At 32.7% G+C, this 25,103-nt stretch overlaps 4 protein-coding genes across 5 annotated transcripts; 1 reads left to right on the top strand and 3 right to left on the bottom strand.

The window, feature by feature from the left end:
• LOC109342980 (probable RNA methyltransferase At5g51130) lies at positions 46 to 3,035 on the bottom strand. Its single transcript, XM_019581073.1, has 8 exons — positions 2,929 to 3,035; positions 2,744 to 2,837; positions 2,373 to 2,420; positions 1,868 to 2,195; positions 1,519 to 1,606; positions 1,120 to 1,191; positions 746 to 827; positions 46 to 225 (listed from the first exon to the last, which is right to left on the bottom strand). The coding sequence occupies exons 1-7, from the start codon at positions 3,007 to 3,009 to the stop codon at positions 759 to 761; spliced, it is 780 nt and encodes a 259-aa protein (XP_019436618.1). The 5' UTR covers positions 3,010 to 3,035; the 3' UTR covers positions 46 to 225; positions 746 to 758.
• On the bottom strand, positions 3,952 to 7,215 carry LOC109342978 (probable lactoylglutathione lyase, chloroplastic). The gene is made up of 9 exons (XM_019581071.1): positions 7,016 to 7,215; positions 6,506 to 6,701; positions 6,178 to 6,302; positions 5,973 to 6,037; positions 5,572 to 5,784; positions 5,434 to 5,481; positions 4,889 to 4,996; positions 4,539 to 4,679; positions 3,952 to 4,191 (listed from the first exon to the last, which is right to left on the bottom strand). The coding sequence occupies exons 1-9, from the start codon at positions 7,101 to 7,103 to the stop codon at positions 4,144 to 4,146; spliced, it is 1,032 nt and encodes a 343-aa protein (XP_019436616.1). The 5' UTR covers positions 7,104 to 7,215; the 3' UTR covers positions 3,952 to 4,143.
• On the top strand, positions 12,285 to 13,766 carry LOC109342977 (E3 ubiquitin-protein ligase ATL42). Its single transcript, XM_019581070.1, has 2 exons — positions 12,285 to 13,614; positions 13,697 to 13,766. Exon 1 carries the CDS (start codon positions 12,346 to 12,348, stop codon positions 13,591 to 13,593), a length of 1,248 nt encoding a protein of 415 aa, XP_019436615.1. The 5' UTR covers positions 12,285 to 12,345; the 3' UTR covers positions 13,594 to 13,614; positions 13,697 to 13,766.
• On the bottom strand, positions 15,211 to 23,537 carry LOC109342975 (protein phosphatase 2C and cyclic nucleotide-binding/kinase domain-containing protein-like). Of its 2 annotated transcripts, XM_019581069.1 has the most exons (16): positions 22,306 to 23,537; positions 20,803 to 20,934; positions 20,460 to 20,690; positions 20,165 to 20,290; positions 19,918 to 19,980; positions 19,420 to 19,502; positions 18,723 to 18,954; positions 18,304 to 18,617; positions 18,108 to 18,183; positions 17,958 to 18,024; positions 17,297 to 17,574; positions 17,144 to 17,209; positions 16,855 to 16,976; positions 16,332 to 16,488; positions 15,728 to 15,983; positions 15,211 to 15,660 (listed from the first exon to the last, which is right to left on the bottom strand). In XM_019581069.1, exons 1-15 carry the CDS (start codon positions 23,320 to 23,322, stop codon positions 15,738 to 15,740), a joined length of 3,210 nt encoding a protein of 1,069 aa, XP_019436614.1. In that variant the 5' UTR covers positions 23,323 to 23,537; the 3' UTR covers positions 15,211 to 15,660; positions 15,728 to 15,737. The 2 variants fall into 2 exon arrangements, with proteins under 2 accessions (XP_019436614.1, XP_019436612.1); XM_019581067.1 differs by having other exon boundaries at positions 15,211 to 15,983.

The following is a 25,103-nucleotide window of genomic DNA, read 5'->3' as shown; positions in this document are numbered from 1 at the left end:
ATTCCAAATTAAGTTCTCCAGGTTTGGTATGAATGAGATACAAATCATGTGAAAATATAAATGAGATGGAGATTGAAGATTTTGGATTCCATGGCATCTTATTACATTCCATCATGTTGGTATTTCAAATCATTGAAGTATTAAATGCCCGTATATGGAAAATGTGTTTGAACATTGAAATACAGGACAGCAGCAACAATGATTTGCACTCTCGTGATTGCATTTCTGGAAGAAATGAAGAATGAAGCAGTCAGTGTATGAACAAATAATGTTCCAAATGATACCAATATAAATTGTCAAATGCATGAATGGTCGTGGAAACATAGGGGTTAAAGTTAAAGATCTAATAAGGCCTTTGCTGAAACATCTAGTATACCAACCTTGATCTTCAAGAATATTGAAGTGAAGGTGATTAATAAGGACTACTTTTGACACAATCTATTGGGGTTTAATGATCATATTGGCCGTTTAGCACTCTCTGAATTCAAAATTTGGTGTACTATATTGATTTCATTTATCCTCTCTTTCCTCTTGAAAAAGGATTCTGTTTCTGGCATCACTAACTCCATTAATGAACCTAAAATAATTTTTGCAACAATCAATTTATTTACAAAATTGAAGTGAAGAACTAAAAATACTCATTAAAACAATAATTTAACTTAAAAAATGAAAAAAGGAGGTCATGCTAATTTGTTAGTTAGTTACTACTTACTATCTACAAGCAGCAGTAAATCTGAAAATGAGCCTTTCTGCATGGCTCATTTCTTGAAAACCACAATGCACTCGCCATTTGAGTTTATTTGATATACTTTCCTATACTTAGGTTCCTACAATTATTACAAATTAAGAATGTTAAAAATTGAAGAAACTTCAAATATGGAAAGCAGTATTCTAAATCCAAAGAAATATTAAATACGAACCACATCCGCATTTATCAATTGTGTCCAAAACTCTTGTGCAAGAATATTAACATCTACGTGTGACCTAGTATAAGTCACGTTTGGGTCCAGACCCATAGCTCTCCTCTGCTTAATGCAAAATAATATAAACATATATTACCAAAGAAATGTGTTATCATGAATGAATAGGTTCAACATAATTAATTAAGCTAATTATTACCTCAGCCTCAGAGTCATAAAAATTGCTTCCATATGGTTTCAATGACTTAGGTTCCAACACAATACGTCCTTTCTGATCATAAGAATAAAACAGGTGTATAGTTACATATACAAGAAATTATATGTATAATATACACAAACACATTTATTTATGTTTAACAAAACATGTATATACATTATAACTATGATTTAACATAAATATATTGATGAAAAGGATGAAATATCTATTAGTATAATGAGTTAAGTTGATTTTGTACACTTATAATAGGCTGACATGTTAATAATATTTTAATGAAAGAAGAGATATAATATTTGATGAAAAACAAATAAAACATATGTCATATTTTTAATGGAGTGAAAGAATAACTTATCATACACTATTATGATAGATGATACTTACTGATCGGAGATTATACCAAAGCCTTCTGAAAAGGGTAACTAAGTTATGACCCTCCAGATTCATTTCTGTCCAGTGTGTTGTACTCAAACTACATTGAACATTATTATCAAATGTAAAGTAATTATTTACAATACAAGTATCTTTGGTTGAGATTAATATTACCAATTAGCACCAACAAAATAAGCATAATTCTATAGGTGATGGTATTTATAAAACATATAATTATAATCTTAACTAGTGTATTTGGGTAAATAATCTTAACTACTCTTATTCATAAAAATACAATTTCATAGAACAACTTAAAAAATAATTTTTAGTTTACTCCAAAACAGTATAGGCAGAAACTTACCATAGAATCATGTCATACTCGTTAATCATCAAACGAATTTCATTTCTGTAAATATTTTCAATCTTGAATGAAATTATATCAGATGGGTTTCTTAGGAAAGGACCAACATTATGTTCTTCATTCCCTTGAAACTCTTCAATTATTTCCTGATTCTGTAGAAGCTCTTCAATTTGTTCCTGATTCTGTGGAAGCTCTTCAATTTGTTCCATTGGAATCTCATCATCTGAATATAAACCTGAAGATGAAGAAGTATCCAATTCCCAATATGCTTCAACAGATATTGGATCAACAGTTCTGCTTAGATTCAAATTCGCCTCCGAAATTCGACCTAGCAGATTGGTTACAAGATCAGTTACTTGTTGAACAAGTTTTTTATTATGCAGTACTACAAAGAAGTTCTAATGTCTGCAAATTCAATGTCTCATTTTTAGCATACACATTATCATAGAAATATATGTTTAGTCACAGGTATTAGAAACATATGCAGAACACAACTAAATTTTACTTGGAAGAATGTCAATTCCATGAATGCTCCAGCATCGGAACTCCTTTGCTGTGAGGTAAAAACGATAAACATTTAGATTAACAATAACTTGTTTGCCTTGCGGCCTAGAGGTTATGGTTTCAAATCTCGAAAAACATCTATCGTCAACCGACTTTAATAGTTAGCAGTCTCGTGCATTGGACTGTCCTACTTTTATTCTTGGGTAAACTCAATTCTTATGTAAAGCAAGAATGTAAATAAGGATTGAATGAAAAGCTTAAGCATTTAGAAATTAATGGAAACTTTCATATGAAATAAACAAGTTCAAACATTTGTCAATTCTAGCTTTTTCATTAAGTTCGAAATGAGTAAAGGTTGAATCTTTGAAGTACCAATTTGGATGGTGATTTTCCCATCATTGCAACCAATATGAAGGCAATCCAAGCCTTCAATCCATGCTTTGTTAAGGAGTTTCAAACGAGGATCCTGAAAAGAAAGTTTGAAGCATGCATTATTATGGTAAATAAGAACAGAAAGAACACATAAACATAAATAGATGGAGAAAAAAGTTATATACTTGTGGCAAATCTACTTCAATTTCTTCTTGTTGTTGTTGTTCCACGTTCTGATTCTCTTCCTGTGCTGCATTATTCTCCATCACTTCAATTCCTTCTTCTTTCTCTATTTTCTCATTCTTGTGCTATGCTACACTATATATAAACATGAAGTTGTTAAGTTAGTTATTCAGTTATATTTCTCTGTTTTGCATATAAAATCCAAAGTTTCATAATTTTATCAATGTATTTCACAAAAAATACATGGGTCACTTTTGGTCCACGAAGAATGAAGTTTCTTAATAGGACTTATCATTAAAATTTGTTCTTCAAAAACGAATTTAATTGTCATTTGAAAATTTTGATTATTCATTTGAGCTTTTTCATATTATTATTTTTATTAAAAGTGTCCGGGTGAAATTTCAAAAATCGATGAATTTTTTTTGTTGTGCATTAAGGTTGTCGTTTACTAAAAGTTGGAGACTAATACATTCTTAGTTATAATCATTCTTTTATCTCTAGTAACAAATTTCTTTGTGGTTAAGATTACTATTATTGTGATTGTGATAATTACGGTCATTGTGGTGTGAATTATTTTGTAAATAAAAACATATTTTGGATATGGATGCGGTCTGGTGTGAACCGATGTGAATGTGTTATGACCCAACCCAAATGCAGTCTGATGTAGTTACGTAGTTATGTTGCAGTCTGATATGGATGCGTCCTCAATTTTAGACATTGTTTGCTTTATTAACCTACTTGAAGATGTTATTATAAGACTTTTTAAGGTGTTTTTCTAGGTACAATCGAATTATTATTTTTATTTAGTACTATTATATGTAATACACAGCCAATAATGCGGTGAAGAAATTGGCACTTCTGTCACATATTTAGCATAGTCAAATGAAGAGTAGAACAATATTTAGCCTAAGGTGGCAAAGACAGAAATAATATTTGACATTGGCACTTGTAATAATTTTTTGAAAAATGCAAACATTGCTTAAGGTAGCAACAAGGACATGAATCTTGTGCCATGATGCAATGTGGATAACAAGAAACTCCATATTATTGTTAAAATCAGAGTATTATTGTATGAAGCTAAAGACAAATGCAGTAAATAAGGGTCATTGCTAAGGTCATTATTACTTCATCTACTCAAAAATGGATTTCAATATGATATTCTCTAATGCAACCAGCTTCAACAAAGAAAACAATTTCTTTGTCATTAGAAATCAAAGTTATAAATTACCACAATCCCTGAGAAAATCAACATTATCTACAAAAACCTGTACATAAGAGGTGGGAAAACAAGTTAGTCACAAATAATGCTTTGTTACAAGATATGAATGAACAACATACCAGAAATAAAGGATCATGACAGAAAAATAAGGGAAAGGATCCTCTCATGTAACATGAGTGTCACGTAAGATACGAACAACTTTATCATATAAGGATCCATTATCATCATAGTTACTAAGTTCTCTCATTAATCTTATGTATCGAATGTCAAATTCGCAGTTCTGCATATATCGTGTAACAGGTTTACCTTAAAGAAAGTTTGTAATAATAATATAAAAATTGATGAACTGTGTACTTGTACCAATACCAATACCAGCATTCTTAGTAACCATACCGTTTTCCAACCATCGGGATCGACGCATGCTGTAATCTTTGTATTGATACCAGGTACCGGTCCAGGTTCCCGAGTAACCTTTCCTCCTGCAAGTTTAATTGCTTCTGCAGTTCTGTATACATCATTTGTGCCTATTGCAATCTGTAAAATATGAAACAGAACCAATAAGATCTTAGTTGAAAGGTAAGAAACTGTTTATACATAAATTGAGAAGAATATAAGCATCATATAAAAGCTCCATCAATTTCTTTAATGCAGAATGCAAAGCCTAAGATCATAACAGCAGCAATGAAACATGTTAAGAAAATTCATATGATATGAAGAATCATAAAGGAGAATTGTGTGTCAACCTGAGCATAAGCATCTCCAATATCATATTCTGTAACTCCATAGTTGTAAGTCAATTCCAGAACAGTATTTTTGTCTTCTGGACCATAACCCATCATTGCTATAGTAGACTACAAAAAACCGAGGAAAGTCATCGAAAAATCACAGGTTTAACAAAGGTAATCACATGCACAAAGTATCAAATAAAATTATGGCAAACAAATTCTGTGCCAAGAATGCAGGCAATATTAAGCCTGATAATTGTAACAATGGCTTATGATTCAAAAGCAGAGTTGATGATACAAATATGTCGAAAGAAACAAATCAGAAGTACATATCAGCATAAGCCAGTTGAAGATGCAGAATCTTTGCACACACAAAAAAGTGAATAATCTTCACAAATACCTCAAAATAATGGTGCACTTGAATGCATAAGACATATCCTCAAGACAAGAAATCGTCGCTTATCACACTTTCGAGGATTGCTAGAAAAGTAAACTATCTCTTTCCCTGAATTCTAATTATCTGCACTAGGCATATTAGTTATGAGAGAAAGGATGTGTGGTACCTTGGATTCGGGGTTATCTCGCATATAAAGTAGATCCATACCACAAGCCTAAGTGGGAAGCAATCACGAAAACAAATCAATGGCGTATGAAGAAAGTAAGAAGACTGTAAACTAACATAAAATTGCATTGAGCCTCACCTTTTCATAAAATTTTATGGAACGATTAAGATCGCCGACTCGAAGCATTACTTGGCACAAAGGCTCAGGAGAAGGAGGCCTTTCCAAAAGTTCAAATGTATAACCATCAGGATCTTCAATTAATGCACTTACTGAACTCCTTCCCCTTACAGGACCAGGCTCCCTAGTTATTTTGCCACCCTTCACTCTTACAATATCCACTGTTCTTGAAACCTAGTAAATGATCATAAACAAAGTTTTCCATCTTATACATTGATCAAAAGTATAAATACAGAGGAAATCTTAAGCAACCAAAACTCGAGAGAATGTGAAGAACATACAATTGGAGTGGTTCATAACAATTATATCATCAAAGGTGTTTACAATTGATACTAGTAGGCATAAAAGTTTGGCAAACTTACATCATCAACAGCAAGACCAAAATGGCCAAACCCATTTCCAATTCCATAACTGTCAATCCCATAATCTGAAAAGTTGTTAAAAGAAAGTGAATATTGACTAAAAGGGTTTCCAATTTTCACTACTCAGGCATGTAAAACTGTCTTCATGAAGTGCAAAATTCAGTAATTGTTATGAGGAATGTCAACAACTTAGTGAGACTCTTACTGTATGTCAGTTCAATAACAAAGTGTGCATGTTCCTGCCCATATCCAAGAAAGACATTAGTATATTTCTGCTCCGGCATGTCGCGCCTTCTAAGCACCTTCATTCCCAGGCACTCAGCATAAAATCTGAAATCATCAACAACTTTGTTTTATCATGAGAGTGATGATAGTAATATGCAGGGTTTTATATTGCAATCTACAATCACAATTGAGGCGCAATATTGTAGTCTTGGTTGTCTTAGCAACCGCAATACAGCCGCAATTCCGGCTGCATTGGCCGCATTTTGTCCATAATTTTAATAAACACAATCACAACTGTAATTTAAAACCTGATAGTCCTGTCTAAGTCGCCAACACGATACACAACATGAAGCATTCTTCGGTTGTCTTGTTTGACCCAATTTAGTACATGTTCCTGTGTAACAGCATAGGACAAGTTCCCAGATGCCATCACATTGATGCAGTTATCATCTTGTCTCAACAACCTAGATGCTTTCAAGCCAAAATTTTGGGACTGTGGAACAGCTGAATAACAACACATAAACATATTCATTTCTCACATAAACATCAACAAATAAACAAATAAACATATAAACACGTAAACATGAAATTTAACAGACTCAACATGCAATGCATACAATTGCTTCATGTTAAAAATATACGTCAATATGATTGCAAATAAATACTACATAAAAGTGGCATTTTTTCAATGAAAAAGCTACGTTTTTTGTTTATGTGTAAAAGTTGAGACAATGAAAGCAATGTGATAAAAAAGGGTACGTGAAAAGATTGAAAATTTGAGGAGTACATGCAAAAGGGTGAACGTGAGAATAGCGTACCACTACGAAGATGAAAAAGATAGGGCCTTTGAGAAGGGTTGAAGGAAGAGAGAGAAGGTAACGTAAAGGGAAGAATTGAAGAAGCCATTGGAGATCACAGTATAGTGTAATTTTCTCTTATATATGAATGTGGAATAAGTAATAGAACACCCTCCTCAAAGATATTGCATGGTTTTTATCCTTTCATACTTCTTTGATTTTGATTCTCAATTTATTTTTGTGAAAAATTTGGTTCCAAATCTATATGATTGTGAAAAACAATATACCCTTTCCTTAATATCTTAGTCATAATATTATCCACCATTAATTAATTAATATTATATACATTGATAATGTATAAAACTTATACATATATTTATTAATTGGTGAATATTTTTCACATATTAAGTCTGTTTGTATGTTTTTTTAGTTATAGTTGCTATTTGGCTGAAACATAACATTATTGATAAATGATACTATAGAAATTCAACAATATTGATGTTTTATATAATGAGATTATTCAGATTTAGAGCACATATTGTAGAGAGTAGAGACTCATTCATATCATCCTAAATAGTAGAGCAAATTGGTCCTATAATTGGAAATGTTGTTATTTTATGAAGTATGAATCTGATCAATAATCCAAATCATTACCCTTAAAATGACAGTGTTTCTCATTGCTAAATTTGTGTTAAGAATTTGGGTATAACAACATGACCCCATAATACCAAACTTTATCCAATACTATCCTCCATCCTTTTTATAATACTTTTTTGTGTAGTTTGAGGCAGATTAATAAATGTGGAAATATTATTAAACTTATAATAATTGTATCAAATTTATCAAAGCTATCATTCACTAATGAAAATATATCATTTTTTTCTTTTAACTCAAATTGTTTAAATAACTAAGGCTATTTTGGTAATAGATTAATTTATTGTACATATAACTTTAAAAATAGTTTTGTAAATAGGATCAAAAGAAAAACCTCAAAAACCTAGACATATGATTGAGGATAATATCATTTATACCTATTTATTTATTTATTAGGGTGGCTTCTCTATAATTAGACCTGGCTTGTTCATTTTATTAATTATTATAGTGGATTTGGTGTAAATTTGTGATGTATTTTACAGTGTTTTAAAGGTGCTTACTTGATTTGGTTATGAGAGAGTCTTTGGTTAATTATATTGCCATATGATGACTTATGATTCTAATTTTTGATTAATTTCAAAGCATGGAAATTAAAATTATATGGTTAGATTCCAATTTGAAGCTTCAATTTCATTTTATGCTAATTCTATACTCCAAAGCATCCATCTTTAAAGCGAGTAACACTAAAAAATCATTAAAATTAAATGCAATTACATAATAATTAAAACAAGAGAAACACACTTCTTCACACGTTTTTTCTATATGTCTTTATTCCCCTTCTAAACAAGAATGATATAAAAAAGTGTGAAAATGGCTTGTAATGTTCATTTTCCAACAATAAATTTCATGGTTCCTTTTGAAGAATGATTTGTAATGTTCCCATTTACATCTTCAATCATCACACGTCTAGTTTGAAGAACGTGCCAAGGCCATAAAAAAAGGGGTATGGGCAAAAATCACTTATAGACCTAAAGGGAATTTAATGACCTTGCTCAACAATTTCCAATAGCTTTGATAATACTTAGGTTCTTGATTCCAAACTCTGTCCCAGACCAATTCTATTATATCACGCCAGTTAAAAAAATTAAATATTCATAACTTTATTAATTTTGTTTCATTGTGATTGGTCAGAGATGTGGTTGGGGACATGGTTGGGGATATCAGATCCCCATCCGTTCCTAAGACATGATAATAACAAACGTAAGTCTTGGGTATAACATATGGTGTGCAAATAATTTAATTCACTATTACCATAAAACTCTTTTTTTTTATCTTTTTTGATGTTTGGTCCGTTCACATAATTCAGAGTGATAATTAAATTAATTTTTTTAATTTTTGGAATCATCTAATTTAAACATAATAGATGTCACTAGATAATATATGTTCATGACAATTTTGTGTTTAACACGTATCATGAAATAATTAATAATTTATCACTTTATATGTCAAAGTATAAGTATCGATCCAAAGGAAATAAATTTAATTAATAATTTGTTGTATTACAATTTTTTTACCAATCCTCATAGCATATGCATTATACAATGAAACAAAGTATTATGAATTGTGATATGTTAACTTGGTTTGTGTGGTCCTAATGAATAATGTTCTGTTATTTTCTTCACAACTTAGCCTAACCATACAAGTAAGGGGGCAAAACAATATTATAGTTTGACCAAACGTGTTAGATAACCTTCTACTACTTGTTTGTTACAAAGTCTTGAAACATCACAGCTTCATTATTCAACAGCTAGACAAGCACGCCCCTTATTATTGGCTTATTATAATTGACAAAATCAACTTGCAATTTCTATATTAATAACATCATTTTTTCACATCTTATTTTTGAAATTTCTTCTTTGGCAAGGTCAGCAAAAAGATAAAAAATATATTAAACAGTCGACATTCAATATAAAATGTTGTACAATATGAATAAAAAATATGAGCAAGGTGAATAAAACTAATTCAAGTAATTAACTTGCCCCTTTCCGGTAAAAATTCAAAAAATATTAGGAATATAGCAGGTTCTAGGGTTGAGTAGGTCCTGACCCTACTCGCTCACCTAGTATGATCCAATCATGATCGGGTCTAAATAGAGTTGGGTCTCACCAGGTCTAAGGTCAGGTCCAAGTTCAAAAATTAGACCCGGTCAATATTTAAGATTGGGTACGGACCAAGCATGACTCAGCCCAACCCGTCTCATGGTCACTCACTCGTCAGGTTAGTATGAGTCTCTATTCAAATGTATACAAAGTACTAACACATTTTTAGTCGAAAGAATCACTGGTTCTCTAATTTTTGCATCATATATACGTGATTAATAATATACATAGATATATCATTTTATATGTCAAATTACATATTCATAATAATAAATAATATTGAAAAGACTTTATCAAGTATGTATTATATTTAATCGAGTTTAGGGCCGAGTTTGGGTTCAAAAGCCGATGTAGTTGATATTTAGGATCAGGTTAACTTCGAGTTTAAGTTTCATTCCAAGTTCAAAAAAGTAACTTAACCAACATTTAGAGTTGGGTAAGGACAAATCTTAACCTGTCTCAACCCGACTTATACTCATCCTAGGAAGGATACTAAAGGGTTCATGATGCTCTGATCATGCTCCATCATAATAGAAGCACTTTTTTAGAGTTTGAATCTGAGCACTAACATATCATGTTTTGAAGCTCTACCATATCAGTTTTGGTGAGGTGACCATAGAAAACAAACGTGTTGCATTTTAGTTGAGTCAGGATCCATCTAGATAGTTTGTCTAAGCTGCAAAGGTAGACTTAACCCAACTCATTGACCTTTGGGATGTGTTATCCCAACTACTTTTTTTAATTAATTGCAAGTGAAAATCCCTTTTCTTCAAAAGTCATCATAGTTATCAAATTCACCAAAATTACAACATTATGTTCTCTTCCCTCTTTTATGAAAGAATGTAATATTTATGTCTAGCTGAGAGTGAGTATATTTTTGTATATAATACTAATGACATTTTTTATTTTATGGATAAGGAACTAATCTCTTTTGAGGTGTGCGACAACTCCTTCTAATAAATGTTGCCTTTAGGAATCGAACTTTTGACCTTTTGGTCATATTGGATATCTATCAAAGTCTTCCACTACTAAATCAACTCCTTATTAATAGTTGAGAGTAGACATGACAAAATGGGCCGCCTAGCCTGTTTAGTCCGTGCCCGCAAACGCCCACAACAATTTAAGCGAGCCGGGCATGTCCGTATTGGCTTAACGGACAAAATTCATTGCCCTGCCCGTTTTAAAACGGGCTAAAGGGTTTGCGGGCGGCCCACAGACATTATTGAATAATTAAAAAATTCATATAATAAATAAAATAAAGTAGTTTAAGATAAAAAATTAACAAAAACTTTGATATTTTATATGAAGTTGATCAAATTACATTATATTACAATTTTTTAGGAATTAAAAATCACATTACATAATAACTTATTTGAAATTTTCTTAAATTTTCCTTAAATATTGTTTGTGGGCCGCCCGCGGGTCGCCCACATTGCCCAATGGAAATGTCCGTGGCTTAGTGGACAAAATAGGCAGGGCGAAACGGGCAAATGGACAAAATGTGCATGCCCTGCCCGCAAAATGATACAAGCTATGCGGGCGCGCCCGCGGGCAATGCCTATTTTGCCATCTCTAACTGAGAGCAAGTATATTATTCATTATTCATTTTCATTTGTATTAAGTTGTTAATGATAATTAAAAACCAAAATGTTGATTTGCAGTGTTATAATCTATTAATAAAATGCTACAAATACAAAACATAATTCCAATAATATCTTATTTTACATCTATCAAACACTATCTAAAAGGAGATTCATTAATTCTAAAGTTCCATATTTTATGAACACATAGATGGCGTGAGGATTAATGTAGTAAATAGGGGGATGTCATATAATGTATACTAAGTCAACAACTAGAGATGAATACAAATACAAAAAATGTAAGCCACCCCACCTAGTTATCACTACTCAATTCTTATTATATTTAATGAAATATTTTAAAAGGAAGAATCAAATTGTGACGCATAATGCAGCCTTAGAAGAAACCAAGAAAACTGACATAAGGTAAGGTTGTTATTTGGGGTAGAATCATATAATATTGTTTCATGCACAACTACCCCATCACAAACAATCATATTATAAACTTTAAGTAAACTCTCATTTTATAGACATATATCTATCACTAAATAATTACTTCATTTTTCAGTAGTTAAGTCCTTAGAAAATTTAAAACACAACCCTAAATATTTTAGGGATTTATTTAACAATCTTAAAAAATTCAGAAAAGTCTATATAAATACCCTAAAATTTGATGGCGGTTCTTCTAGTTAACCTGTATTGTTGCACTTTAACTGTTGTGAATCTAATTGTATCCTATTAGTGATTTAACATCTTCATATATTGACTAATTTCAACAATTGATAAAATTTAATGAGTATCTAAGACAAAAAAATAATTCAAAGTGACTACTTACAAAAAAAAAACGAGGTTCTGAACTTTTCCTAAAAATATTTAAAGACTTAATTGGGTGAAGTATTTAACTTGCAACATATATATTATTCCCATGATTGAATCAAAAAGTTTACTATATAAATTTATAAGGTTTTCAAGTCAGAACTCACCAACTAGCATTTTTGGTGCATAATGCTTGAAGAGAACCATGAATGAACTTAGTATAACCCTTTTGTCTCTCTGTGTCTTATTCTTCCATCATGTTACAGCACAAAACACTACAGATGATGCTGTCTCTAATTTCCAACCAAGTCTTGCTGTTGTTATAGCAGTCCTTGGTCTCATGTTTTCACTGACATTCATTCTTCTTATGTATGCCAAATTCTGTCAAAGAAATACTTCAGTTCCTGTCTTAGACCCTGAAAACCAACCAACACTTGTAAGATCAAGGTCTAGATTCTCAGGAATAGACAAAACAGTCATAGAATCACTTCCATTCTTTAGATTTTCTTCTCTCAAAGGGTCAAAAGAAGGTCTTGAATGTGCAGTGTGTTTATCAAAGTTTGAAGATGTTGAAATTCTGAGGCTGTTACCAAAGTGTAAGCATGCTTTTCATACTGATTGCATAGATCATTGGCTTGAGAAACACTCAAGTTGTCCTATTTGTAGACACAAGGTTAATCCTGAGGACCAAACAATCTTAACATATTCAAATAGTTCAAGGTTGCAAGCAAATCCTTCAGGACTTGGTGAAGATTCTAGTAACATAGAGCTTTTTGTTCAAAGAGAGGAACAACAACAACAACAACAACAACAACATGGTTCATCAAGGTTTAGTATTGGAAGCAGCTTCAGGAAAATAATTGGAATGGATATTAAGGAAGAAGAGTTGTTTATCCAAAAGGAAATAGAAGAAGATAGTGAAAAGGGTTATCATAAGCATAACCATAAGATTACTATATCTGATATTGTGTTTAACCATAGGTGGAGCAATGTTAGTTCTTCAGACCTTATGTTTTTGAATACTGAGATGCTTAATGCTAATTCAAGCAATAGATTCAATGACTTGGAATCAAGTTCTGAATTTATGGCCACAAGGGTGGTTGAAAATGAGGAAATTATGAACATGAACAAGGATAAATCAGTTTCAATTTCAGATGAGGACCCTCTTTTTGCATCATCATATTCTTCTGTAGGAAATTCAAGCCATGCACCAAAGTATATGAACCAAGGTGAGAAAAGATCAATGTCAGAAATCACTGGTGTCTCTAGATTTGGAGGTTCAAGCATGAAAAATAAGGTGTTTAGAGATTCTTCTTTGTTTGAAAACAACCTTAAAAGGGAAAGAACAAGACAACTTTGGTTTCCAATTGCAAGAAGAACAGTTCAATGGTTTGTGAATAGAGAAACAAAGTCTCAGCAATCTCAGAATAAACAAAAGTCATTAGATGTATAGTTCAATAATCACCTTACTGAGGTAAACATGTTTGTTTTCAATAACAGTTTCATTCAGATTTTAGGAAAAAAGTGTATAGTAATACTTTCTTGTTTTATTTCAGATATTAATTCTTATGATCTGCATAAAAAGTTTGTTAATCTTTCTAGAGAATGAAAAATCTCTAGTGAGCAGAAAAAAGAAATGCTTAAAGACTTAAAATTGGATTTTTTTTATTAGTTCATTTTATAACCAAATTTGTGTTGATTTACAACATTATCTATATTAGTGCCAGCAATTCAATTCAAATATAATAATCTTGGTCATACTTTATGCCTTACATTCTCTTTTGCTTAACATAATAAATCTGTATTATTAACAACTGAACTTAGGGAACAAGTAGTTGAATGCCACCTTGGTTCCATAAATCAGCATGTTTTTTTATTCCCTCTATTGCTTAACTTTTTTTCACATTATTATTATTATTTATCATGTTACAGCATTTATAAAATGGTTCAATCCCAAAAGTACAACCAACTTGTAGAAGCTAAAATGTGAATATCTGATTAAGCATTTTAATTTCTGTATAAACTAATCCTAGAACTTCTAGCCAATGTTATAGAAACAAACCCACAAGTTCCAACATGCAAATGATTTTAATAATGATTCAATTAGTTCAATATGTTAAATTAATAGTCCAACTAGACTCAAATCGAACAACACAATAACGAACTATCATATAAAAAGTTCAACCAATTTATGATTTAACATGATCTGGTTTTAAAAACATTACCATTAAATATTCCCTAGTAAAATTTTCTTGATCAAATAGAACAAATTTTATAATTTAATTATGTTGGTTGAATAATTATAATACATGTATAAGCACATCATGCTTTATAAACAAAGTGGTGGAATTTGTCAATTTCTTTTGTCTGAAGTAAGCATTAATTGATGGAGCAAGAGATGCAATAAAATATGACTTAATTGAGAGATAGGCCCTATCCTATTGTCTTAATTGAAAAATGTTGGATTCCTTCCCTAAAGTGTGACCTTCAAAACTGCTCTATAAATGTTAATAGTAGTTTAATATTATTTTAATATTATAATTACATAGTTAGGCACCACTTACTAGTAAGACAAAGTACTCTTCCATAACCCCAAAATTTTATTTTAGGAGCTCTAATTTTTAAATTCAAGGAGGAGGATTATTTGGCTGTCATTATAGTTTTTTTTGTACTAGTAAGGGTATTCCCTCACCTTATAGAAAAAGAACTAATCTCTTTCGGAGAACGTGATTTCTCAACCCAATAAGTGTCATTCTCAAAAATTAAACCCTTAATATTTTAGTCTTTCTAGGGATCTAACATGACCATACATCATTAAACCAACATCTTATTGTTTCTGTTTTATGCTAATTAATTTTTTTTATTAAGGGGTAGGTACCTCTTATCTTAGCATATTAAAATATTTTGGTTGGGAGGGTAAGGAGAAGGTTTTTGATAGATGAACTAAGTAACTATGATTTCTTTAAAATGATAAAAGGTAGAAGTTTATATCTATATATTCTTTAACATTTACCCCAAATAAATAAAGTATTGTTCTTGTGTGAATAAGAAAACATTTGTCCATGACAAATATTCTAAACTGCTTAATTTCAATTGAAAATGTGAATAAACTCAGTCATGTACATATATATAATATTTACAGTTGAGAGTAATTCCCACAAAAAATAAGAAAATGAAAGAGGTGAAGATTAAAATAACATATCAAACCTACCTACAAGTTCAGCTACTTCAATAAATATAGGCAGCATGGAAAGCAACTAGAATATCTTGTTTTCCAATGCAACCATGTCACAAAACTGAACTACTGAACTAGGTGGAATATTCTAGATCCTTCCTCTCTGCATTCTTAGACTGCAATTGTCCAAATAAGCAAATGTAGTTGTACTCAAGATTATGTCATCTATATATTCTTGAAAGATTCAAAGTGTCACGACTATATGGTGACACCTTGAATCTTTTAAAGATTTAATCGATGATAAACTTTTCGGGACTTACTTGATGACATCATAATCTTTCGAGGACTGAACGATGGGTTACTCGCGAATGTAAATAATGGTGCAGAGTCAAACTTTAAAAAGTTAACAAATGCTCATTCCTTTACCAGTCTTCAAGCCATTCAGGTACATTAAGTTCATCTACTTCCTGTGATGGGGAACCTAGAGAACCAGTACAATCCTCAGAATGAAATTCCAAGTATGGCACTAGACGAGAAATAATTTCCTCAGGAACAGGGCATGTATGGTGTCTAATCCCTTCCCAGTCAATACCATTAAACCATGGGTGACTTTTGACAGAATCAGGACCTTGGCTACCAAGTCTAGTGTTTTCTTCGGCGTCAAGTAACTGAACAAATTGGTCAAGTAAAGAGAATAAGTATGCATAGATATTTTCAAATGCATGCAACCATATGTATTTTGACTTTTTGAGACTAAGAAAATTAAATCACTTCTAACATTTATATGATTGGTTGAGCTTTACAAACTTTGAATATAGGACCATCATGTAACCACGTCATAAAGCAACAATCTTATTGTTGCGTCAAGGCTCACCTTCTTACCACAGAAGTTTATATGAAAAAGAAAAGCTGAAATTCATCTGTTATGGAAATATTGAATTTATGTGACTACTTAAAATTAATGGTAAAGATCTTCCTAGAGCATGCATTTAAGAGATCCATAGTTCTTGCCATACCTTAGAGATGAGATCAACGGCTTCAGGGCTGAAAGTCTCGGGAAGATATAGCTTCCGTTTTGCAATTTTGGCAACTGTATCAAGTTCATTTTCTCTCCATGATCCAAATGGCATCTCACCCTGTAACATGAAATATATTAAAACTCCTAGCGCCCACCTGCAAAATCATTACCGGAAAATTTTCAGTTTGGCATCCACAAACCACTTCAAGAAACAAAGGACCATAATCATAAATGGTTTACATTCTAAATTTAAAATTACGGGAATCAAAGAAAAAAACTTCAGCAACACCAGAGATAAAATGTAATCAGGCCTAAAATATTCTAGGACTTAATTATTGCATGTCAGGTGTAATTCAATATATTGATTATAGTTCAAACCAATTTACAATTACATGCAGAAAATGGATATTAGTTTAGGTTATCTTTATGTTTTTCAGGAAAGAACAAAAGTGAATAACTGACACGAGGGATTGTGTGGTTTACAGAAAATCAGTGGTTTCACAAAGTTTTATGTATATTACCAGTCAGCAGGGAAGCCATGGCCTTTTCCCAAAACAATCTCCGGAGCTAGCGAATCTGCCATCCCACAAATTGTGAATGTTCTCTCATCAGATAGCCTCTTACCAAATCTGAAGTCCACCAGCTACAAGTAAAACATATTCGAGTAAATTGATAACATTGTGCTAAAAATGAATAGTTGGATATAGATATCCCTTCTCAACAGGTATTTTGTCGGGCAAAAAAAAGTATCGGTCAATAGTGAGATAAGTCAAATAAACATGCATAGGATGAAATTATCTATTTTCAAACCTGTATTTGTCCTGTTTGGTTCAACATCAAAATATCAGGTGATACACCTCTATAGAGAACACCATTCTGAAATTCAAATATCAAATGAGAAATGCAAGCCACTAACCAAAGTAGGAAAAAAACAAAACAGAAGAATTTATTTTAGAATAAGACCTTGTGCAAATCTTCTAAAGCAGTAACAACAGAAGCAGCACAGAACCGTGCCGCTGATTCACCAAAAGGACTTGAAAGTATGGAAGACAAAGTGCAAGCGAGGCATGTATTTAGCAGTATTCCAGCATATATGCGGTCAGCAGAAGTGCAGAAAACCTGCGGTATACAAGCTGAAGAGCTCATACCCTTAATCAAGTCTTTCTCTTTCAAGACTTGTGCTTCTTTTCCTAGCCTTTTCACCTTTGGCTTAGAAAATCTCTTCAATGTCACCAAATTTTCTGCAAGCAATATGTATTTAGGCAGCAAATTGCAGTAGCAAAAACAAAATCTAAAGTTTTATCAAATATCATTATAGACTGTATTAATGCTATTAGTTGATGTAGCGAATGCTAACCAAAGTGCCAAAAAAGAAGTCGAATAAATATTGGGTATATAATTGATATTTTGGCCACTATAAAGATCAGGTTTACATCCATTTAGTACTCCAAAGATATTTCACATTCCCTGAATATATAATTCTTCAAAATTAACTCAATTAAGAAGGAACATAACCCTCCAAAGATTTAAGTTTACGTCAATTTACTTCACAAAAGTAGTTGATTGAGTCAAATTTGGAGACTGATAGAAAAATATAAAAAGAATTGGAGAAAGATTTATCCACCTGAGTCTCTTAAATTTGCAAGCCCAATCTCAGAGCAGTCAGTGGAATATAGTGTCTTTCTCCACTCCTACAATTTAAAGGGTCCATAAAGTATAAGCTAATTTGAGGATCTCAAGCCCAATGCATAGGAGAGCAACAGAAAACTCTTACCAAATCTGAGAGCCGGACTTTATCAAGGGATGAAAAGTCAAAGTTTCCACTCAACTGCTTGGAATTATCCCTCAACCTATGGTCAAATAAATGGTGCTAATGATACGGAGCTTTGATTTTAAGTGCAGCACATAAGCATTAATATAAACAGAAACCAAAAAGCTGTTCTCTAATAATTGAACATATTAAAACATACTTGAGATCTTCATGTGAAAGCTTTTGCAAGGGGCCAATAACTGATTCAAATTTCTCCTTTGTTAGTACAGCACACACAACATCACCGACAGCTACAGCACTTAAGGAACCAATATGTTCACCAAGAAGGGCCCATTCGCCAAAATAGCTTCCCTCAGGCTTCTCTATTGATAGTTCTCTTCTGTTCCGTGCATTATCATCCTCATTTTCAATGTCAGGCTTGAGGCTGCAGGCAATTGGACTAGTCAATATATCAGAATTAAAAGTGATTTTCACTTGTCCCTTTTGGATAATGTACAATGCAAGGGCTTCATCCTGCAAAGACATAGTGAAGAACTTTAAGAAAAGAACATAGAATAAAAGGAATAAGAAAAGAATAACAGGGAATAAGTGAAGAAAAATAACCAAGCAAAAGCGTACTTTATCAATTATTGTCTGCCCACTTGAGAAGGAAACTTCAGAAAGGGAGTCTGAAATCTGACTCAGTTGCAAAATTGTTAGCCTAGAGAGGAGATCTACGGACCGAAGCAACTTCAAGGATGATAAATTGGAGAACTCCGACATTAAAATCCCTCGAAAATCTTCTCGTTTTAATGCCCAGAGAGTTCCATTTGTTACAGCACGTACAGAGGCCTGGAGTGGTTTATTGTACCTGTAATACCACATCCCCAGGGGAGTGAGAGTGTTAAACATTTGCCAGGCGAAAAAACTAATATAGTAAGAGCATCCTCATATTACGGATACGAAAATAATGAGAAAAATGGGATTCAATTGTCAACTGCTCCTATCGGAAATAGGATTGACTGCGGATTCGAGCAATAGCACATGATTTCAGAAAACCAATAAAAAAGAGAAGAAAATTGCAAAAACATCATACCCCTTCTTAAAAATGTTGGACAAATTATATAAAAAAATTAAAAAAATTGCCCATATGCTAGAGTGTTGCAAGTACAGTAGAACTTTATATGCCTGTCTGAATAACAGTCGTCAACAAAATTAGTACCAAAACCAGAGGAAGCTTGAAAGGAATATTATAGCCAGACATTTTCCCATCAAAAGCAACTACTTCAATTTAGTAAAAGGGCCATAAGAAGAGAAAAATGGTTGAGTGACTCACATTAGAGCAAGTTCTCCAAAGCATGATAGTTTTTCAGCTGTATAGCGCTGCAAAACCCTAGGTACTTCCCCATCTTTTTCTTCCTGCCATTACGATAAATGTTAACAAGAATTGTAACACATCTCAAACTTTTATAAAAAACGTGATAGAAGCGACATTCAAGAAATGGCAACTAGACCATGGGAACATGATTTCATCTGTACCACACCAAGGGCAAAGCCAATTTATAAGAGCAGGAGTGGGAAAATAACACAATGGTGATTTTCAAAAGAGGTTACGTCTTGGGGGGCAACTTTATCATGAATGAAAATTTGATGGCTTGGGAAGCTGAGAAATAGTAGAAGTTTTGGAGGTATGCAAGTGCATGGCCCTTGCCTTTGCTTCTGGTTAGGATAACTTTCAAGAATTGCATGGCTGAATTGCATTATGTTACATAATAGTGTATTCAATATTTTCAAAGAAGAATGGTTATGAAGCCAAATGGCGAAGATTATAAACCTGAGTTGCCAAAACCTCAAATTCTCCACTACCAACAACATAAAAACAGTCACCTTCACCACCCTGCAAAGTAAAGCTTTTGTCACACTTCTGCAGTTATAAAATAGAAACCAAGCCAAAATAAAAAGACTTCTAATAAAATCTGATGCAAGTTCCATTCAAGAATAGTTAAATTTATTTTCAGCCAGTGAAATCTATAAAATCTGTAGAACAATGATACTCAAGAATTTTGAACTAGAAAACTGACCTGCTGGACTATAATATCCCCAGCTTCAACCTCAACTCTTTGCATGCAATCCAATAAAACATGACGTTGAGAATCAGTCAGTTTTCTGAAGAGGAAATGATCCTGCAACGCCTGCTCTATGTGTGCCTGCGGCATATGAAGATGACGCACCATCAAAATTTGCATTTTGAACTTGCCAATCAGAGCAAATAAGTCTCTGAATTTATACTAGCACACCATTGTTACTAATGCAAATAAAAAAGTAAAATAGAGGAGTTTAACACGAATGCAAAAGTAAAAGATAAATTGGATTTACTTCTTCTTCCCATGTCTTCCTGTGGGCTGAAGATGGAGGAACCCAAGCTTGCCCGTTCTCTAGGGAGTTTTCAATTGCTCGGAGGCGTGCCCTTGACAAGTCATGCCTTACACGATGATTCCCAGAGTTCAAGCCAAAGGTGGTTGGAGATTCTGAACCTGTCACCTCTACAGCGTGAGGCACTCGGGTTGGTAGAACATCACCATAACTTGCTGACTGACCAACAGCAGGCTGATTCGAAAGAATAGATCAGTTACTAACAACAAACAAGGGGAAATGAATCGATGGATATATGGGAAACAATATACATTAATAGAAGCAGGAAAAAAGAAAAGCAGCATACTTCAGTTAGCCCATTGATATGCACAATAATGACTGTAATATCATCTGTACGAGTTTCACACTGTAGCCAGAGTCGATAAGATTCAGCCACTATTGCAGCGCAAGCATCACGAGGATCTTTGAATTTGGCAACCTGTAGCATGACGGCAAATTAAGAGACAAAACATTTAACTTAAATAGATGATATACTTTGTCTAGGTTAAAAAATGTTTTAACTTTTAAATTAACAGAACTTAGTTATACAGCCACATGTTCACGGTTATCTGTGTACCTTATCTGCGAACCATAACGATTAGCTCGTGATTTAAATTGCAATTTGGAAACATTGGCTGAAAGGTCATTGATGACTCCATCCGAGTCCTTACTTAAGAATTTCTTAACAGACAAGACATTCTCTAGCATATTGTCATATCAGCTAGACAGTGTGAGACAATTTTAACAAACCATCTCACTAGAAAAAAAGAATAACATCACACCCAAAAAATCAACTGTTTTGGATATCCTTATTTATCCTGCATGAGGAAGAGGTACCAGATAAAAATAACCTAATATAGCACTGAATTACCAAAAGCATCACACAATTTACTAATTAATTATCACATGTTTCACTTATTACCCAAGATCAATTTCAGCCATTCAATGGTGAACTAAAATACCTTTGGATAGAATGCACACTTTTGTGCAAACGCCGATCCTGCTTAAAACAAAGAAGCAGATTTAGTGATGAGATGACCTAATTACCCCTCTCATCTAGTAAAATATCAAAAGTTTCCCATCATCCATTTTGGTAAATATCACCAAAGAGTGACTATTCCTAATAATACTCGGCCATAAACAGCTTAACTCATTAAAGATTTTCAGAGTAAAAGGGATAATATAAAGCATTGTGTTGTTAATGCTCAAATTACTGTATTCGCTAGAGAATATTGCAGAACGTTTAGAAGCAAACTTTTTTCTCCACATCTTTTATGACACAATCTTTTTCCCTTAGCTTCCTTGAGGGTTTATGCTCGTGAGTGAGTTTTTAGCCAAAAGCAAATATCAAGAATAGAAATAGTAATGTTATTCAGTATTTGGGTTTTGTGATAGTTATTCAGTAATCTTAGGGTACTCTCTAGCTAAAATGAGCCCTAATTCTATTCTAGAAAAACAGGAAAGAGAGGCGGGAAAAGGAAGTACTTAGACATTCTTTTCAAAACTGATTTAGAGATTAGAAGGACGCAGTTACAAAAAACCACTTCTTGTATAAGTGCTCTTCCGAATTATAATAGGGAATTTCTAATTCCTAATACGAGAAAACCGTAGCTAATATCAATTATGCCAGCTCATGATTGCTATTGAAATGTGATAATAACGTTCCAGCAATATATTTAGAGCAAAACCAAAAGCAAATGTCAAGTTTTCAACAATAGAAAGAGTAAAAGACAAGCACATTTTTCTCTTGCAACATAGCAAAGCTGATTTAAAAAGTAAAGAGAAAAGGAATAGCAAAAAGAAACTATACCATTTCGACCACGTTTTGGCTAGACAGAAACTCAAACACCCCATCACTAGCGAGCACAAAGAAAGGGTGATCTCTTGTGAGCTCAAATACAAGAATCTCAGGATTAGCAACGACACCAATAGACTCGGCAATAGAATCACCTAGGCTCCGTGTAAAAGCAGTACCAGGGTACATTCCATTGGGCACCCATAGCCTAGGAGGGTCACCATCATCAGCTTCTTCGGTGCCCCAGCACTGAATATCAGGATTCTTAAGCCCTTCAATCTGATCCAAAGTAAGAACCCGAGCTCCACAAAACTTCACCCTCTCAAGCTCATCAGGCCTAAAAGGCGTCTGATCACTCGACAAATCAACTGCCACTAAATCCTTCCCTCTCCTCTCTCCAATCACTGCCCTCGAATCACCTGAATTCGCCACATATATTGTCCTTCCCCTAACCAACACCGTGATCGCAGTCGTGCCACTCATGCTATCATCCAAAATATCAGCATGCAACTGTGAATTAGTAGCCAAGAATGCCGCATGACAAGCCTCTACAGCATCCACATGAAACTTACTATTCCTGAGTAAATTCTCACACAGCTTACGCTTCACAAACTGCGAACACTGCGCTCCAAATTCACCATGACCATCGAAAACTCCAAAGAAATGGTCATCAGGACTCGTTCCAAACGGCGTGTGGACGCAGAAACTGTCCTGATTAGCCTTATCCAAATCATCAGGGTAATAACCTCGCTGCGACAAATACGAATACCTTAATTCATACCCATTTGAAGCTACCTTAACAGTTCTTGACCCATCTGGTGGAAGAAACTGTGCTGAAACCCTAGCTAGTCTTCTAATTCCAGCTTCAGGGTCTCTAGTTAAGCTCAATCGATTCAATTGGTCCCTGATTTCACCTTGCTGAACATCAGAAGATGATTCAGAAAGTGCAGCATGTCTAGTAATAGCATCACCATTGATGCTAGAATCTCTACAAGTATCACCTATGCAAACCTTAGAATAGATACAACCCATTACGAAAAATTTGAACTTGGATAAGACCCAGATGCCAAAAATGTCATGAACCTATGCTACTTGTTCAAAATAGCAAGAGTGTAATGTAATGGAATTCCTATTTGCAATAAGTGTGTGACAACCCAATCTCAATTATTAGGAGAAAAGGAATTTGGAGATGTGGCTAAACCACAAATCCTATGACAATAAATGAGTTTGAAGTTGAAAATCAATGGAGGATAGATAATAAAGATATTTTTTTTTAAAATGTGAGAAATTGTGGCAAAAAAAATGGTAGGTAATGTATAAAGTAAGCGTGGCTAATTGTTGTTGGGGGTTAAAAAAAGTGAAAAGGATAGATGGTGAATGAGCATGTGTATAAAGGTCACACCTTTTTCCTTCTTGCTTCTTCTCTATCAACTTCTCTCACGTTTCCCACAACACATAGCTTCATTATTTTTGCATCATTCCTTTTCAAAAGTTTAAAAAATATAAGTATTGTAAATAAAAAAATTAATACCAAAAGATATTGTTCTAGTAATATAAAATCATATTAAATTCAGAGAAAAACAAAATATCAAATATTCGATTTCTAATAGTGACATTTGTTACGAGTTCTTATACAAAAAATAATATCATTGTATGTTTTTTTAGGAAAAAAGGTATGGTTGAGTTTTTTAATATTTTTAAGTTAAGTTTTTTAATAGTTTTGAGGAAGCATGAAAATTAATATTAATTAAAATTTCCTTATGTCCAAAGAAACAAGAAGAAATATAAAAAATATTTTCTCTTTTCTTCCTCTTTAATCAAGATAAACAATTATCTTTCACATTCATTCCTTCTCCTAGTTGATTAAAATAACTATTAACACATAAATAATATGATGTACAAAATAACAAGCTAATGTACATTATAATTTTTATTCTGAATTTTAACTATTTATCATTAATAAAAATATGAAATAATATTCATTACCTATCTTATAAATATTTTTTTATCATTGTTAACAACATAACATATTAAATACTCTATATACTTTTTTTATTTTGTTTCAAGTGAATATACACCATGATTATTCATTCTTGGTGCATGGATATAAGGATTCTAGGTATAGCATAAAAGGTAAATAAAAGACATATCCACAATCACAATCATTCATTCATCATGAGGCAACATTTTATTTCTAGTTTCCATGGTGGTCCCTTCCTATCTTCTGCCTCTAAAACCCATTGGGACCATGTTGTTCATTCTTTGAGCTATTGCATACATTGTGGCTTACCCAATTGGTGGCATGTTCCCACTGGTTGTTTGAGCTTTTTGAAAGATGAGTTAGAGTATATGAGATTAATTGTGTTAAAAAATATAGTGGATGTTAAAATAAGCATAATTCTGTGAATGGGAAAAGTATAATCATAATCCTAGAACTATTTTTTGGGTTAAGGGAAGCATAACTTCTTTTAAGTTTAATTTTTGACATTTTAATGGTACAACAATCAAATTGTTCAGATAATTTAATAATATGAACTAAACACATTATTATAAGGATTTAATATGTATACTAACATTGTAAGTGTTTTTTACATTATCAGCAAATTATCAATCATTAATTTGTTAACTACCATTTGCTCTCTAACAAAAATAATATAAATTAATGATGAATAATATGTTGACAATATAACTATGGATAGATTTTAAACTCTTATTATAATTCATTTAATATGTGCCTTATGCCAATAATACTTAGAAAAGTAGCTTTACATGAGGAAATGGTTTAATTAGTACATTGAGATATATTTTTTTAA

The sequence above is a fragment of the Lupinus angustifolius genome, chromosome LG03, assembly GCF_001865875.1.
Source record: "Lupinus angustifolius cultivar Tanjil chromosome LG03, LupAngTanjil_v1.0, whole genome shotgun sequence".
Classification (NCBI taxonomy): Eukaryota; Viridiplantae; Streptophyta; class Magnoliopsida; order Fabales; family Fabaceae; genus Lupinus; species Lupinus angustifolius.
This window is presented reverse-complemented; position numbering and strand designations above follow the sequence as displayed.

Bases quoted from the DNA above. Each gene is read 5' to 3' on its own strand.
- LOC109342980 (XM_019581073.1), bottom strand. From the start codon at position 3,009: ATGGAGAATAATGCAGCACAGGAAGAGAATCAGAACGTGGAACAACAA. The intron at 1,192-1,518 runs GTAAGTATCATC...TCTTATGATCAG, and splicing joins TTTGGTATAATCTCCGATCA to AAAGGACGTATTGTGTTGGA. The intron at 828-1,119 runs GTAATAATTAGC...TAATAATTGTAG, and splicing joins TTTATGACTCTGAGGCTGAG to GAACCTAAGTATAGGAAAGT.
- LOC109342978 (XM_019581071.1), bottom strand. From the start codon at position 7,103: ATGGCTTCTTCAATTCTTCCCTTTACGTTACCTTCTCTCTCTTCCTTC. The intron at 6,702-7,015 runs GTACGCTATTCT...GTTGTTATTCAG, and splicing joins TCTTTTTCATCTTCGTAGTG to CTGTTCCACAGTCCCAAAAT. The intron at 5,785-5,972 runs GTAAGTTTGCCA...ATCATTTACTAG, and splicing joins TTGGTCTTGCTGTTGATGAT to GTTTCAAGAACAGTGGATAT.
- LOC109342977 (XM_019581070.1), top strand. From the start codon at position 12,346: ATGAATGAACTTAGTATAACCCTTTTGTCTCTCTGTGTCTTATTCTTC.
- LOC109342975 (XM_019581067.1), bottom strand. From the start codon at position 23,322: ATGGGTTGTATCTATTCTAAGGTTTGCATAGGTGATACTTGTAGAGAT. The intron at 20,691-20,802 runs GTATGCTGCTTT...CTTTCGAATCAG, and splicing joins ATATCAATGGGCTAACTGAA to CCTGCTGTTGGTCAGTCAGC. The intron at 19,503-19,917 runs GTTTATAATCTT...TCGTAATGGCAG, and splicing joins TTGAGGTTTTGGCAACTCAG to GAAGAAAAAGATGGGGAAGT.